The sequence below is a fragment of the Chiloscyllium punctatum genome, chromosome 11 (genome assembly GCF_047496795.1).
Source record: "Chiloscyllium punctatum isolate Juve2018m chromosome 11, sChiPun1.3, whole genome shotgun sequence".
Classification (NCBI taxonomy): domain Eukaryota; kingdom Metazoa; phylum Chordata; class Chondrichthyes; order Orectolobiformes; family Hemiscylliidae; genus Chiloscyllium; species Chiloscyllium punctatum.
Genome location: NC_092749.1, coordinates 23,236,566 through 23,254,255, shown reverse-complemented (window position 1 = coordinate 23,254,255; position 17,690 = coordinate 23,236,566). Strand labels below are relative to the sequence as shown.

The 17,690-nt window shown below is 38.7% G+C and overlaps 1 protein-coding gene across 3 annotated transcripts in view; it reads right to left on the bottom strand.

Moving 5' to 3' along the window:
- Nucleotides 1–17,690, bottom strand: part of LOC140482824 (fasciculation and elongation protein zeta-2-like) — a 136,275-nt gene that overhangs the window by 54,805 nt on the left and 63,780 nt on the right. For all 3 annotated transcript variants that reach the window (XM_072580497.1, XM_072580496.1, XM_072580498.1), the window contains exons 3-4: nucleotides 9,150–9,266; nucleotides 3,983–4,127 (exon numbers count right to left, since the gene is read on the bottom strand). In XM_072580497.1, the coding sequence (XP_072436598.1) occupies nucleotides 3,983–4,127; nucleotides 9,150–9,266 (262 nt within the window). The remainder of the gene's footprint in view (nucleotides 1–3,982; nucleotides 4,128–9,149; nucleotides 9,267–17,690) is intronic.

Here is a 17,690-nt window from a genome sequence, read left to right as displayed (position 1 = left end):
CTTAGTTTATACTTTAAGAGACTGTTCAGCTAAATGACAGTACTTCTTTTTAACTGTGGTCCATCATTTATCTCAAAGTAATGAAAATAACAATAAATGCAATCTTGCCCATATCAAATACATCCCAAAATAAATTAAAACTTGTGGTTTGTGTTTTTGTATATTCAAAATGTCAACTTTCGCAATTAAACCAATACATTGATATCATAATCATAGAGATACACAGCATGGAAACAGACCTTTCAGTCCAACTTCTTCATGCTGACCAGATATCCTTAAATAAAACATCTAGCCCCATTTGCCAACATTTGGCCCATATCCCTCTAAACCCTTTCTATTCACATACCCATCCAGATGTGGTAACTGTACACCACTACCACCTCCTCTGGCAGCTCATTCCATAGATGCACCACCCTCTACGTGAAAAAGTTGGTCCCTTAGGTCCCTTTTAAATCTTTTCTCTCTCAACTTAAACCTACATCCTCTAGTTTTGGACTCCCCCACCCTGGAGAAAAGACCTTACTCACCCTATCCGTGCCCCTCATGATTTTATAAACCTCGTTAAAGGTCACCCCTCAGCCTCCGCTGCTCCAGAGCAAGTAGCCCAAACCTATTCAGCCTCTCCCTATAACTCAAATCCTCCAACGCTGACAACACCCTTTTCTGAAGTTCAAGTATCACAACATCTTTCCTATAGCAGGTAGACCTGAAACAAATGCGGTATTCCAAAAGTGGCCGAACCAATGTCCTGTACAGCCACAAAATGACCTCTGAACTCCTATACTCAATGCACTGACCAATAAAGGCAAGAGTACCAATTGCATTCTTCACCATACTGTTGCATGATTGTGACAACATAGCGAAAAACAGCTGGCATTACTGGCCAAGGAATGAAGCATTGTTTTCTATATCATGTTGTTTCTTGATCAGACATCAAACCTTTATTAAATTGCATTAATTATTAAAATAATAACTAATTAGTTGCATTAATCTACTGTCAGCTTGTTTCACTTTGTAGTGCATGTTATCATTGACCATTTACTTTGTTCTGTTATCTTACTATACTATATTTAAAAAAGCAATGATAAGCACATCATTAACTTTACGAATTCATGGGCATTTAATTACCACGTTACTGGAAATTTCTTGGGGCCACAAGAAAATCAGTGACAGAATGGTTTAGACATATTGCTGATTTATGCAGTGTGTCAATCAGCAAAGTAGCTCTTCTTGCTTTACAAAGATCTGGTAAATTGAGCTTCCAGCAAGCCAATGTGCTTACTTATGCAACCATTAAATTTGAAATTTCTCCTTTGGTACAAATGAATAACAATGTTATTGTTAACAAAACGTATAGAGCGGACAAAAAATATTTTGATTACAATTCATTGCTTAACTGTTCCTACGGCATTATTCTATAAACTCTAGTTCAAGTATGTGGCAGATCATGTCAAGACACACTTTAAGGCACTAGTCCTCCATAACCTGTTGCCAGAATGTTCATAGGAATGGTCGAGGTTAATTTAGCAATTGAATTGTCTGTGTCTTTGGGCTATATCATGTCTATGGAAAACCATGGCTGCAAGTCTACAAAATACAATTTTGTACCCTAATTCAAGTGTTGGTTTACTCGTCATTCTAACACTTTCCAAGGTATAGAGCTGATACTTTAAAAGGTTAAAAGGTCTGTCCCACAATGCTCTCATCTCTATGTAAATGTGCAATCTACTCTGACAGAATAGCTTATAAATATTTATATTCCATAAACAAAAAGATTGATGCTAGTAGATTGTCTATGTAATAAATGTATGCAGAAAAAAATAATTTTAACCAATTTTGTTACTGTATTTTCTTTTACAAAACAAATAATGTGAAGCAATTTGAACATTCTTCAGAAATTATTAAAAAATGCTATCATCCTATGCAGTGTAAATGCATATCACTATTTCTAAAGAATTAAGCTCTTAAATATGTTGCGATTCAGTTTAGTGCAATCTTTATCTACATTAGTGCATTATATCATCTTTGATGTGCCTGGAACATGAAAAGGAAAGATGAGAAGAATTTGTCCTCTTCCTCCTGAAGGTAATCTTTAAAACTGGGATCTGACAATCCAGTAAGTTGCAACCGTAGAAAGTTTACAACTCAATTAACTGAATAAAAGTGAAAATCTTCCTAAATCCTCAATGATTTTCTATGTATTTTGATATAAATGATGGACATTTCATCTGAAGTAGCCATATTTGATTTGAAAAATTAACCTCTCCACAGATTTTGCCAGACCTACTGAGTATTATTAGCACTTTCGGTTTAATTATGGAATTTCATTGCTTATTGAGATCCCTTTACACTACATTTAGGTTTGAAAATTAATTTATATTTTGTTCTGAATAATCTGTATGGTAAATTACAGAGGCCTTGGTTTATCTGACTAAATCCATCAAATTCTGATTTAACAACATGGGTTCAGGATTTTTTTTCAGTATTTTGGAGACCATACTCTAAAATCATTCATGTACAATAAGAGACATTGAGTATTCTGTCATGATAAATCAACCATTACAACAAAAATGAATGTCCTTCTAAGAGGAAGAGAAAGTCAAATGAAAAAAGAAAAGCAACTACAATTGCTCCTGTAAATCATCTAGTGACAAAGACAAAGAAGTTAATTTGCTTTGCCGCAAATTATATAGTCCTTTTCACAATTTTGTAACTACCTCACTTCTAACTCATTCTCAAACACTAAGTAATGTTACTACTATCCTTTTCATTCTGTTTTGTATAAAAACACTTTTTTTAAAGTCTAAGATTTGTACGTCGGTACTTGTACCTAAGATGGCACCATTATAAGGCCATTAAATTTTTCACTGTACCAGTTGACTTCTGTGGTGGAATACAAGTGATAATAAAGGATATTCATTCAATTATTCATTCATTCAATTCATTCATGGTGGCTCAGCAGTTAGCACTGCTGCCTCACAGCACCAGGGTCCCAGGTTCGATTCCAGCCATGGGCAAATGTATGTGTGAAGTTTGCACATTCTCCCAGTGTCCGCATGGGTTTCCTCCCATAGTCATAAGAATGTGCAGGTCAGGTGAATTGGCCATGCTAAATTGCCCATAGTGTTAGGTGCATTAGTCAGAGGGAAATGGGTCTGGGTGGGTTACTCTTCGGAAGGTCGGTGTGGACTGATTGGGCCAAAGGGCCTGTTTCCACACGGTAAGGAATCTAATCTAATCTAATAGAAACAAACAAACTTGAGTAGACTATTTAGCCCTTCAAGCCTGCTCTGTCATTCAACATGATCACAGGTGATCATTCAACTCAGTATCCTACTCCCACTTTCTCCCTACATCCTTTAATCCCTTCAGTCTTAAGAACTATATCTGCATCTTTCTTATGGCGATAATAACATGAAAACAGAAACTGCTGAACAAACTCAGGAGATCTGACAGCATCTGTGGACAGAAAGCAGAGTCAACATTTCAAGTCGAGTGAAGAAGGTTGACTGGACCAAAAGTGAGGCTGATTGACAATCTGAGGCAGAACACAGGTTGAGTGCCAGAGATTAGCATAATACGTTTGCATTATTCAGAATATGGTATGCAGAACACAACCAAAGTAAACTGTAGGGCTTCACACTCTACATTGGCACAAGACAATTTGCTTAGCATGTGCACCACATCAACCTGTCTCACATTATGGCTTAAACGAAATATGGCAAAATTAAATCTGGAAGTGTACATGTGAAATTTTTTATTGGAATTACTTCTTTTAAATATCTATTTCAAATAATTCAACTTGTATTATCTCAGACATCCTCCCCCTATGCCAAAACAAAATATTGCAACTACCTTTTAAGAGATCATAAACCCATGTTATCTTTGCTACAACATTGAAAGTTTTGCTTTGCTTTGATAATTTTTCACAAATCACTACTCCCATAACCCAATTTTAATGACATGCATCCAAAGTGCTTACGTTCTTCATAACTATTGCTGGTGTTGGATCTTTTGAGTGTCTGGATTTCCTGGGATAGTATGGAAAGTCGGTCAGACTGTGTGGGTGTGTCATCTTCTTCAGGGTCAGGAGATTCTTGCATCATTTCCTCTATTTCCTCGATGACCTTATAAAGAAGCATGAAGGAAGCTTTATTGCAGCCATTATTATGCATACACACACATACTGCCATTGGTTTCCAATAGCAGTTATAGTCATAGAGTCATACAGCACAGAAACAGACCCTTCGGTCCAAACACTCAGTGCCAGGCATAATCCCAAAACTAAACTAATCCCACCTGTATGCTCCTGGCCCATATCCCTCCAAACCTCACTTATTCGTGTATCTATCCAAATGTCATTTAAACATTGTAATTGTACCCACACCGACGCTTTCTTAGGAAGTCCATTTGAAATGCGAACCACCCTCCGGGAAAAAAAAAATCTTGCCTTTTTTAAATCTCTTTCCTCTCAGCTTAAAAATGTGTCTCCTGGTCTTGAAATTCCTCATCCTAGGCAAAAGGCAACTACCATGAACTCTATCTATACCTCTCATTATTTTATAAACTTTTATCAGATTACTTCTCAACATCCTACACTCTGGTGGAAAAAAGTCCCAGCCTATCCAGCCTTTTATAACTCAAACATTCCATACCTTGCAACAACCTGGTAAATCCCTTCTGAACCCTCTACTGCTTGATCATATCCTTCCTGTAACCAGCCAACCAAAACTGGACACAGTATTCCAGAAGAGATCTCACCAATGTCCTGTAACTTGAACATGACTTCCCAACTCCTTTACTCAAAGGACTCAGCAATGAGGCAAGCATGCTAAATGCCTTTTTAACCACCCTGTCTATGTGACGCAAACTTCAAAAAAATTATGCACCTGCACCCCTAGGTTCCTCTGTTCTAGAATACTACCCAAGGCCCTACCATTAATTGTATAAGCCTTACCCTTGCTTGTAACATCAAGATGCAATACCTCACATTTATCCAGATTGAACTCCATCTGCCATTTTTCAGCCCACTGATCTATTTGATTAAAATTTCTTTGTAATCTTAGAAAACCTTTTTCAGTGTCTACAATGCCAACAATTTTGGTGTCGTCCGCAAACTTACAAACCATGCCTTCCAAATTCCTATCCAAATTATTTATATAAATGATAAACAAAAGAGGATCCAGAACCAATCCCGGAGGTACACCACAGGCCTCCAGTCTGAAAAGCAACCTTTCACCATTACTCTGCCTTCTGCCATTAAGCCAATTACGTACCCCAATTGGCAAGCTCACCCTGAATCCCATGTGACTTTACTAATTAGTCCACCATGCAGAACCGTGTTAAAGACTTTACTAAAATCCAAATAAACAATATCTACCTCTCTGCCAATCTTTTTAACAACTTCCTCAAAATAACTCAATCAAATTTGAGACACATGATTTTCCTTGTACAAAACTGCGCAGACTCCCTTAAATCAAATTTTGCCTCTCCAAATGTCCATTAATCCTATTTATCCACAACAGAAATCAGATTCGCAGATCTATAGCTCTCCGGTTTCTCCTTACAAACTTTCTGAAACAAAGGTACAACATGAACCATGCTCAAGTCATCTGATAGCTCACCTGTAGATAGATATGATGCAAGTATTTCTGCAAAAGGTCTCGTAATTTCCTCTCTTATTTCCCACAACATTCTGGGATACATTAGATCAGGTTCTGAAGGTTTATCGACCTTTATATTCTCTAGAACCTCCTGAACTTCCTTTTCTGTAATGTGAACTGTTTTAAAACATCAAAGTTTATTTTTCTTGTTCTCTAAACTCCATTTCTTTCTCCACAGTAAAAATGGATGCAAAGTATTCATTTAGTGTCTCTCACATCTCCTGCGGTTCAACATGAAGACAACGTTCTTAATCTTTAAGAGGCCCTACCCACTGTTGCTCTTAATGTATTTGTGGAATCTCTTTGGATTATCCTTAACATTATCTGTCAATACTGTTATATCATATCCTCTCTTTGCCTTCCTTATTCCTCTCTTAAGAGTGCATCTCCACACCTTATAATGTTTAAGAGATTGAATTGAACCATTGCTTATATCTAAAATAAGATTCTCTTTTATTCTTGACTAGAACCTCAATATCTTTATTCAACCATCACTAACAGGAAGCAAGTGAACAGTAAAAGCAACAGTAATATACTTAATGTAGCAATTCTTCAATCAAATGAGTCTTTCATACTTATATTAAGTTACTTATGGACTTCTCCATGTCAAATCACACACATTCACAGCTTCAAGAGTTTACAATATCAATGAGCTAAATGGTGTAAAGATACTTTCATGTTACATTAATAGGGAGACTAGTAGCAAGCAGTTAGCTGCAAACCAAATACAAAACAAATTCTAGACTTTTCCAGGACAAAGTCCAAGAGCTATTTTTGGAGGCTTTTAAATTTTTTTTTACATTCACTCTTGGAACATGGGCATCACTGGCTGGCCAGCATTTATACCCATCACTAGTTGCTCTTGAGAAGGTTGTGGTGAGCTGCTTTCTAGAGTCACTGCAGTCCACAGAAGTCATCAGTCTGTTTGGTCAGTTGCGTACTTGACTAGTATGCAACTGTAACTGATTTCAGGCAGGCAAATGACAATTGAACAGAGAAGTGTTTTCATATTCTTATCTTGAGCCTTCTTTGGACAACAAGGAGGAGCAACTTCTATGTGCAAACTGGCAAAGACCTTAAAAGGAACAGCACAATTTATTTGGATCCAAGCCAGCCTTCTTGAAATATAAAAACACTGTTGCAGAATTTATTCTGATTATTAAAGCTTAAGCTGTTAAAGTATGATACTAATTGTATAATGGTAGCAAAGAAAGAAATAGGGCTCTCTATTCCCAATACCCCACATCCAGAAGAAAAAGCTGGGAAATTTCAGAGCCAGTTTTAGAAGTTTGCTAAAACTGATGAAAAATGATGCAATGAAAAACAAATTTGCATGCATCAATACATTTCGCTGAAGGATATTTAATTAAATGGGATTTTGATAATTGGAGGTAACAAAAGTGATTTTTGAAAATTGCATTAAATAATCATTTGTCTGTTTTTGCATAATGAGCAAGAATATGTCATTGAATTTCGTGTTAAAAGTGACTTGAGAAGACACTAAGATTTTGTTGCTTTTATACTCAGTCTAGCTCTGTAAGAAGCTCTCAATTAACTGACAGAGATGAGAAAGATTTAAATCCCTCTTGTGCACAGCAGCACTAAGGAATTGTTACATTTTAAGAGATGCCACTAAATTAAGGCTCAATGTCTGACTCATGGATATGAGAATCCTATCATAATATTCAAAGAGGAACAATCAGCTTGACTCAATTGATTACACTTCAAATATTCCTATGTCTATTTCCACAGAGTCAGAGAGAGCAATTTTAATCCGCAAGAATGGATTGGTTAGTCACAGGTAAGATTTGAAATCTTTCTAAATCTCAAAATTGACTGCAAACCATCTACTTCTGAATTAGCAGAGCTGCTTCAGGGGAGGCAATCAATCCATTCTTTAGAAGTTGGTTAATCATTTTCAATTTATAAAAACGACAGCTTGTCTTTTATTTACTAAAATACTGTAGTTATTGATATAAAAAAAACGGACACTGTTTCTGTAACAATTCACTCCAATGCTGCTGCTGGACTGCACCGATTTTGATGAACCCTGCACTGGAAGTCCAGCTGGAATAATCTGGCAAAGCTAAGTGAGAACCTTTTTGCCTGAAGATTTGTTCTGGTTGGAGAGGAACTTCACAGAGACAATGCTAAACTTTTGGAATTCTTTACCTCCAGGTGGATATGATCTCAGTCATTCAGCATGTGCAACATGAAAACTGATATATTTCTAAAATGAATGGATAATGGGACAATGGGATATAAATGCTGTGGATGTAGATGATTAACTATGATCTACTTGAATGGCACAGCAGCGCAACAGATTGAGCAGCCTACTCCTATTTCCCATGCTTTTCATTTAATTTCTTTTGAATGCATGGAAATGCATTTCCTAAAGATTGGGAATTTTGGCTTGGGTAAGGAGTGAGATGGGCTTAATCCATGAAGTAAAGTATATTTACAGCAGTGTTTCTGTGAGGTTCAATGAGAATCTTTTCACCTATCATTTTTCATCCACCTTCTGTAGTATCCAACTCGTCCCATTGCAAATATGATCCACAGTCCCAAGCAATTTCACACTAATGATAAATCCACTCTTCTTTCCCACACTCCCACCCCCACAGCAGCAAGAAAGTCCAGCAGACTTCAGTTCATCAGGTGTATCTTCAATGAAGGCGTGCCTTGAGGACTGGAGAGATTTGTTAGAGGCCCAGGATACTAACAAGTAGCAAGTGTGTTTTGGGAGAATCATGGGAGTATTCAGAAGTGGGGAAGGCTTGCTTTGGTCAAACCTCTAACCATTATACATACTCTCAATTGGTCATAAACTGAAGCAAATGGAAGTCCCAACTCCAAACCTGGCTGGCAGGCAGACCATCCTGAATTCCCTATTTGGAAAGCAACTACTTTTACTTGCACTCCTAGCAGGAAGAAATCAGGGTTAATTTGTCATGAGGCTTTTAAGTGGTCATTGATTCACTACTTGAACGGCTTAATTAGTGATGGTCGACCTTCCCCCAGAAATTGATTAGAAGTGATGGGAAAGTAGGGACAGGTGTCTCTCCAGTGTCAACTTGCCCTATTATTTATCCTTCTCAATACCTAGCCTACCTCTTAAATGGAGAGGAAGATTCCACCCATGCTCTCAGACCTGCATTTCTTTGATCTCTCATTAAACAATGGGGCTGGAGTGCTGTGGCTCGAAGGCTCAATCCAGGACTTGAAAATTAATCTAGCTTGGTTATTTTACTGTCAGGCCAGAATTCTATTCTGTGGGACATGTCATCTTCAGTTGATTAAATTTAATCTAGCTCGACTTTTAACTGACATAACTCTTTGGGATGACAGGAAAGAAGCTACAATTAGTTTGCATAACTTTACTTGAACAATTCTTTTAGGTAACCTATTTAATGTTTAGTTTACAACAGATTGTTTTATATTGAGTCCAGCTTTGTTTTATAGTTTGAACATTCAAATTGAAGTCACCTGTTCAGCTGTGAAGAGTGGCTCATCATTTATACAAGAAACGATAATAGAATGCATGTCCAACTGATCTCGTAGCTCCTCATCATCAGAAAGATCCAGGTTAATGTTATCATTCAGCTAGAAAACAAAAACAGAATCAACGTTTAAATTACTTGAGTCTTTGATTATGGACAGATTGTAATTCAAGCCACCATTTTAATAAGCCATTCCTTTCACTTGCTTTTATTCATTTAGTTCTGAAGTACGAAATTACTGCAGCCAATTATTTCCACACTGTAGGGAATCTAATCTAATCTAGTGTTATTTGTATATGTTATACTACATGGGTATCAATGAAGATCACAGGTGACTACTCCACTAAGAAACACAATGCTGTTCCAAATGGTGGTTTACTAGATGCACTAGATGGTTTTCAATTTGTGCTACAAGGTAAGGATTTCATTGTTCTACAAAGCAGGAGAAGGATAACAAATGCTGATGACCTGCAATCTAGTATCAGAAATAATTTCTCCATGATTGAAAACTTCAGTTGAACTTTACTGGATCCCAGTATGTTGCGGCTGATGAGATCGCTAATTTTTTAAAAATTAAAATTAGCTTTATTGTCACATGCACTCTAATGAGTGCAGTGAAAAGTTTGCAATGTCTCATTGCTTTGGTGCCACCTTACATACATGGTAATAGGTACAGATACTTAAGTATGTATCACAGACTTGAAAGAAAGAATTATAAATAAAAGTTCAGCATAAGAATGAAGAGTTTTTTTTTAAAAAGTCTTTTCACCAAATCTGTGCCAGCCCCAAGCCTTCAGACCACCTCAGCCAAGTCTCTAGATCACTAGGCTTCAAGCCTCGCTTCCAGACCCCAAGGGCTACACCTCTGATCTAGAACGCACTTTTCCTGTGCCACCCCTGCAATAGCCTAGCCTGGGACTTGCTACCCCCGTGCCAGCCTAACTTTCATTGCCTTGTTCAGATTTAGAGGTCCAAGTTGGAGCAGTGAAAATTATAAGTTATTCGCCAAATGATATTCCAAATTCCAAACTATTCAGTCTCTCCTCTGCCAGTCCCACATTTCTGCAGCTACCAATCTGCTCAATCACACTTCCTTTCCATCCGGTTTCCCTACTATACCCCTACCAGCTACCCAAAACAGAAATTGTTATTTTCAATAACTGGTTTAATGATTTATCTTGGAATACAAACACAAACCCCAAACTTCTCTGCTCTATGAGGCAACTTCTTATAAACTTGTCCTCCCCATCTTTGAAGAAATAAAGAGGATCTCATGAATTTGTCACTAATATTTGTTCAGCTAGTAAGTTTGCAGATGATACCAAAATTGGAGGTGTAGTGGACAGCGAAGAGGGTTACCTCAGATTACAACAGGATCAGATGGGCCAATGGGCTGAGAAGTGGCAGATGGAGTTTAATTCAGATAAATGCGAGGTGCTGCATTTTGGGAAAGCAAATCTTAGCAGGACTCATACACTTAATGGTAAGGTCCTAGGGAGTTTGTTGAACATAGAGACCTTGGAGTGCAGGTTCATAGCTCCTTGAAAGTGGAGTCGCAGGTAGATAGGATAGTGAAGAAGGCGTTTGGTTTGCTTCCCTTTATTGGTCAGAGTATTGAGTACAGGAGTTGGGAGGTCATGTTGCGGCAGTACAGGACATTGTTTACAGCAATGATTTACAAATATAATAAAATTAACACTCATTTTATGAAACAAATGTAAATTAATTACTGTTTAATGCATTATAATTAAATATGGAGAAAATTGAACTATTTCAGTAACCTTTCTTGGTCATAATATATAAGCTGTTGCCTTACAGTAAAGAATAGCTGTATTACAAAGCAAGGATGTTCAGTATGAGATTCCAAGGCACCATGTAGACCAAATCCTACCAAACAGAGGCCCTTAAAATCCATGCAACTAAGTTCCTTTTGCATGTATGTTTTTTGATTTTTCAGGTTTGAACTGATGGAATTTCAGAACTGCAAGTCTGAAAAAGTCAGTTTTCAGTTAACTTACTTCAATAGATAAACCTTAAATCAAAGCAATATCTGTCATTATTGGCAACTTGAGATACAGGAAACATGACGAGAATATTCTTTCAGAAAGAGAGAACTGTTAATTATAAAATCTTATCACTTCCTCAATGTTCCAAATTTTATCATAATCAATCATCCCTTTTAAAATGCTGGTGGCTAAAAAGTGTCATGGAATCCTTTCTGTCCACTAGCAGGTAGGGAGGACCTTGGTTTAGTATTTTAGCCAAAACGTAATCAATTTGATAATACTGCATTCTCCATCCTACACTCAATAATAGCCGTGAATATGTTAATTCTCTGGAATGGCCTTGAACATTTGAGTTTGATTTATTGTTGTCACATACACCGAGATACAGTGGAAAGTGTTGTTTTGCATGCTATGGAGATAGATTGTTTTATACGAGGAGTATCACGGTCACAGAACATAGTGTAAAATACGGGGTTACAGATGTAGAGAAGATACAGAGAGGCAGATCAACGTTAAAATTTGAGAGGTCCATTCAAAAGTCTGATAACCAGTGGAGAAGAAACTGTTCTTTAATATGTTCGTACATGTATTCAAACTTTTATATCATCTGACTGATTGAAGAGGGTGGAAGAGTGTATAACCAAGGTGAGAGGGGTCTTTGATTATGTTGGCTGTTTTCCAGAGGCACAGGGAAGCATAGATGGAGTCAGTGAATGAAAGACTGGTTTGTGTGATGCACTGGGCTATGTTCACGACTCTGTGTAATTTCTTGTGCTCTAGAGAAGAACAGTTGCCATACCACACAGTGATGCATCCAGTTAAGACGCTTTCTATGGTACATCTATAAAAATGGATAAGAATCTTTGTCGACATGCCAAATTTCCTTAGCCTCCTGAGGAAGTAGAGATGTTGTTGTGCTTTCTTGACTGTGATGTTCTGACTGCATGGAATCTATGTAGACATTTTTCATATACAGCCTGGAAGGTTCCATGATTAAACACCTTCCCAATCATGAAGATTAAAGCATTGGCACATGTAATTCCATGTATTATCAGATCAGATCAATAACTTTCCTCCTCTATTTAGGAGTAATAAATTCCTCCTGAATAGGTTTGTGATAAATGAGCCTTCACCGCTTTTGTGCCTACATGCAAATGAGAAAGATTATTTTTATTGCTTTTATGTGAAGCATGTTCACAATCTGAATTGTTTCTCTAACTCTGATCTCTTTTTACATGACCAGTTTGCTAGCCTGACACGTTAGAATTGATTAGTTAGAATGAGAGATTGCCATTCCAAATCTATCTTATACAAATATCCTACTGGAAACCAATCCAGTATTCAAACACTAGAACTATTAGCTTGTTTTTCTCCCCCACGCTGCTGGAGTAAGATTCAATCCCATAATTTCTTACGGAGTTATGGATATGTGATTGTTGAAAACCATGATTCATTTATCGCAAGAATGAAAATGAGCTAGAAATATAGAAATATTTATACTCTTGGGCGTAATTAGTGTTTCATTTCTAACCATTTGTCTGGTCAAATGTTTGTCAATCTATTTTATGGCTTTTTAGAAAAATGAACAAAATAAGATTCAAACTACTTTAATGAAAGAAAAAAAATCACATTGAACTACATGTGGCTAGATATCAGAGAATCCTGTGAACATTGGAGTCATCATTTTATTCTCAATAGACAACGTCCAGAGTTTACATTTTATCTTATTAAATTTTCTGTTGTGTATCTGAGCTGCCGGTAGTTTATCACCACTGTCAGCACTTCACCTACTGTACAGTATTATTGGATATATAGAAAGCAAACAGACTGAACAATATTTGCAATACCTCACTAACCACTGAAGACCTCAATCTTGTCCTGTCATGAGTTCAACACAACTTCCTGTAGTCCGATGTCACATCCACTTTTGTTTGTCATTTAGATGATACAGTACTGGTACTGTCATTATCCATATGCAATTCTTTTTAGAAACACTTGAACATACCAGGCAAGTTTAGAAAATACATGTTTTGTTGAAGCTTCATCTTGCGTTCTTGAGGACCTTTCACAAGTACAAATTTGAGGGGCGAGCAAACATTCATACTGCTTGAGAAGAGATTCCATGGCAAGTGGGCTCTGATAGAGGCATTGCTATGGAGACTGAATCTATTAATGCTGAATGGCAGTTAATAGTAAGCTCTGTTCAGATTTTAAACAAGGCAAGTTGACTCTGGTCAGGGCATTGCCTGACAGGGCAATGACTGTCACCTATTTTGTTAAAGTGAAACAGGTTCATCGTGTGTACACGTTACTTCTGCCAACACAAACAGGGCCCTGTGCATAAATAATATAAGCAGCCAGTCAGACTGATGGTCTTGAATTGGTTTTCAGCTTAATGCCTTGCACACTTAGGATTATCCAACAAATGTATCCAATTCCAGAATCCAATCTAATGTTAGACATTGTGTGACAGGTTTTTTGAGCCTGACTGGTATGTATAGTCAGTAACTTGCTTGTTGCAAACAAAAACTGAAGGGATGTACTACTAGATAAAATTCACCAGTCTTTCAACTTGCCATGCAGCCCACAGCTCAGAATGTACCCAGGAAGAGGAATGGAGTTTGTATTAAGTAAGCAGATTTTGTGATGAGGGCTGCAGATCACTTTGTTCTTTCAAGAAACCAAGGTAATCTTTGGGGAATCAAGACATAAGCGAGTTTTGAGAAGATGTGTAGCTCAGTTTAAAGTTCTAGATGTAGGTTTGCTCACTGAACTGGAAGGTTCATTTTCAGACGTTTCATCACCATACTAGGTAACATCTTCAGTGAGCCTGCAGACTGAATCATTGCTGATGATTCCTGCAAAGCCAAACAGAGATACCACGAGAATTCCTAGAAGCATCACATTCCAACCGGAACTCTCTCAACAAACGTGTTGACTTGGACCCAATTTACCACCCCCTGTGAAAAAGAACAGGACATGACATCACCACCGGAAATGACATCACTAACCCAAATGAACCCAAACATATAAATAGATAGCAGGAATCATCAGCAACGCTTCGTCCAGAGGCTCACTAAAGATGCTACCTAGTATGACGAAATGTTTGAAAAATGAACCTTCCAGTTCAGCGAGAAAACCTACATCCAGAATCAAGACATCATATGCGGGAGCAGGATAAAAGTGATGGGGGCGATTTGTTGGTTGTGACTGTATAGATCAGAATGAAACCAGGCAGTGACCGACCCACCCAGCTAGATAACAGAGGAGAGGCATTGGAAAAGAATTGAGAAGCCAAACTCTGTCTTATGTTTGATTGCTGTGTGAATGTGTGATTTTGATCAGGAATAAAGTCATAGATCTGTGCAGCATGGAAACAGATCCTTCAATCCAACTAGTCCACACCAACTAGCTAGCCTAAATTAATCCAGTCTCATTTGCCAGCATTTGGACCATATTCCTCTAAACACTTGTTATTCATGCACACATCTAGATGCCTTTTAAATGTTGTAATTGTACCAGCCACCACCACTTCCTCTGGCAGCTTATTCCATACATGCACCACCTTCTGTGTGAAAACATTGCCCCTCAGCAAATTTTTCCCTTCTCACCCTAAACCTGTGCCCTCTAGTTCTGGACTTCCCCCACCCTGGGGAAAAAGGTCTTGGCTAGTCACCCTATCCATGCTCCATATGATTTTATAAACCTCTATAAGGTCACCTCTCAGCCTCCAATGCTCCAAGAAAAAAAGTCCCAGCCTATTCAAACTCTCCCTATGTATCAAACCCTCCAACCCTGGCAACATTCTTGTAAATCTTTTCCAAACCTTTTCAAGTTTCACAGCATCATTCCTATAGCAGGGAGACCAGAATTGAAGACCGGATTCCAAAAGCAGTCCAACCGATGTTCTGTAGAACCGCAACATGACCTTCAAACTTGTCTACGCAGTGCACTGACCAATAAAGGCAAGCATACCAATGCCGCCTTCACTATCTGTCTACTTGTATATCCACCTTCAAGGAACCATGAAGCTGCACACAATGGTGTCTTTTTCCAGCAGTATTCTCCAAGACCTTATGATACTCTTGAGGTAACCTTCTTTGCTGTCCATTACACCACCAATTTTGGTGTAATCTGCAAACTTACTAGTCGTACCTCCTATGTTCACGTCTATATGACAAAAAGCAGTGGACACAATACCAATCCTTTTAGCACACTGCTGGTCCCAGGCCTCCAGTCTGAAAAGCAACCCTCCTCCACCATCCTCTGTCACCTACCTTTGAGCCAGTTTTGTAGCCAAATGGCGAGTTCTCCCTGTATTCCGTATGACCTAAACTTGCTAACCAGTCTACCACGTGGAACCTTGTTAAACACTTTAGTGAAGGCCATGTAGATCACTAGAGTTGACATTTAGAGCATAAGCTCTTCATCGAAAAGTCGACTCCTGCTCCTTGGACGCTGCCTAACCGGCTATGCTTTTCCAGTGCCACACTTTTGATTCTGATCTCCAGCATCTGCAGTCCTCACTTTCTCCATATAGATCATGTCCTCTGCTCTGCCCTCTGCAATGCTCTTTGTTACTTCTTCAAAAAAAATACTCAGTCAAGTTTGTGAGACACTAATTATCCATGTACAAAGCTGTGTTGATATCCCTAGTCAATCCTTGCCTTTCCAAATACATGTAAATACAGGCCCTCAGAATCCCCCATTTCAGTTCTGGGTGTAAACCTGTTGGAAAGGATCAAAATGGAGTTCTGAAAAAGCAAGGCGCCAGTTTGGGAATTGACAACATATGTTAAAGGACTTGGGAGGGAAAATGGTTGGGCAGTAATATGCCAGGACAGGATAGTCATTAGTTTTTAAAGGGGTAGTTGATGATCATGTTTTTGAAGGGAAAGCAAGTGAGATTGAGCAATACTGGACAAGATGGAGAGAAAGAAATGACTAATTGATAATCATTTTGTTGGAAATAGGATGTAAGAAGCTGGGAAAGAATCTAATGGATAAGTTGAACTCCCACAGGAGATGAGATATAGAGAAACAAGACAAAAATGCAAAGCTTTCAGCAAGTCCAGGTGGGACTTTGAGGAAAGTTTGGCTTGATAGGTTGATTAGAGTCATAGAGACGTACAGCATGGAAACAGACCCTTCGGTCCAACTCGTCCATGCCGACCAGATATCCCAACCCAATCTAGTCCCACCTGCCTTCACCCGGCCCATATTCCTCCAAACCCTTCCTATTCATATACCCATCCAAATGCCTCTTAACTGTTGCAATTGTACCAGCCTCCACCACATCCTCTGGTAGCTCATTCCATACACGTATCACCCTCTGCGTGAAAAAGTTGCCCCTTAGGTCTCTCATATCTTTTCCCTCTCACCCTAAACCTATGCCCTCCATTTCTGGACTCCCCAACCCCAGGGAAAAGACTTTGCCTATTTACCCTATCCATGCCCCTCATAATTTTGTAAACCTCTATAGGGTCACCCCTCCGCCTCCGATGCTCCAGGGAAAACAGCCCCAGCCTGTTCAGCCTTTTCCTGTAGCTCAGATCCTCCAACCCTAGCAATATCCTTGTAAATCTTTTCTGAACCTTTTCAAGTTTCACAACATCTTTCCAATAGGAAGGAGACCAGAATTACACACAATATTCCAACTGTGGCCTACCAATGTCCTGTACAGCCGCAACATGACCTCCCAACTCCTGTACTCAATACTCTGACCAATAAAGGGAAGTAAACCAAATGCCTTCGTCACTATCCTATCTATCTGCGACTCCACTTTCAAGGAGCTATGAACCTGCACTCCAAGGTCTCTTTGTTCAGCAACATTTCCTAGGACCTTACCATTAAATGTATAAGTCCTGCTAAGATTTGCTTTCCCAAAATGCAGCACCTCGCATTTATCTGAATTAAACTCCATCTGCCACTTCTCAGCCCACTGGCCCATCTGGTCCAGATCCTGTTGTAATCTGAGGTAACCGTCTTCGCTGTCCACTACACCTCCAATTTTGGTGTCATCTGCAAACTTATTAACTGTACCTCTTATGCTCGTATCCAAATCATTTATGTAAATGACCCAAAGTAGAGGGCACAGCACCAATCCTTGTGGCACTCCACTGGTCACAGGCCTCCAGTCTGAAAAACAACCCTCTACCACCACCCGCTGTCTTCTATCTTTGAGCCAGTTCTGTATCCAAATGGCTAGTTCCCCTTGTATTCCATGAGATCTAACCTTGCTAATCAGTCTCCTATGGGGAACCTTGTCGAACGCCTTACTGAAGTCCATATAGATCACATCTACTGCTCTGCCCTCAATCTTCTTTGTTACTTCATCAAAAACCTCAATCAAGTTTGTGAGACATGATTTCCCATGCACAAAGCCATGTTGACTATCCCGAATCAGTCCTTGCCTTTCCAAATACATGTACATCCTGTCCCTCAGGATTCCCTCCAACAACTTGCCCACCACAGAGGTCAGGCTCACTGGTCCATAGTTCCCTGGCTTGTCTTTACCACCC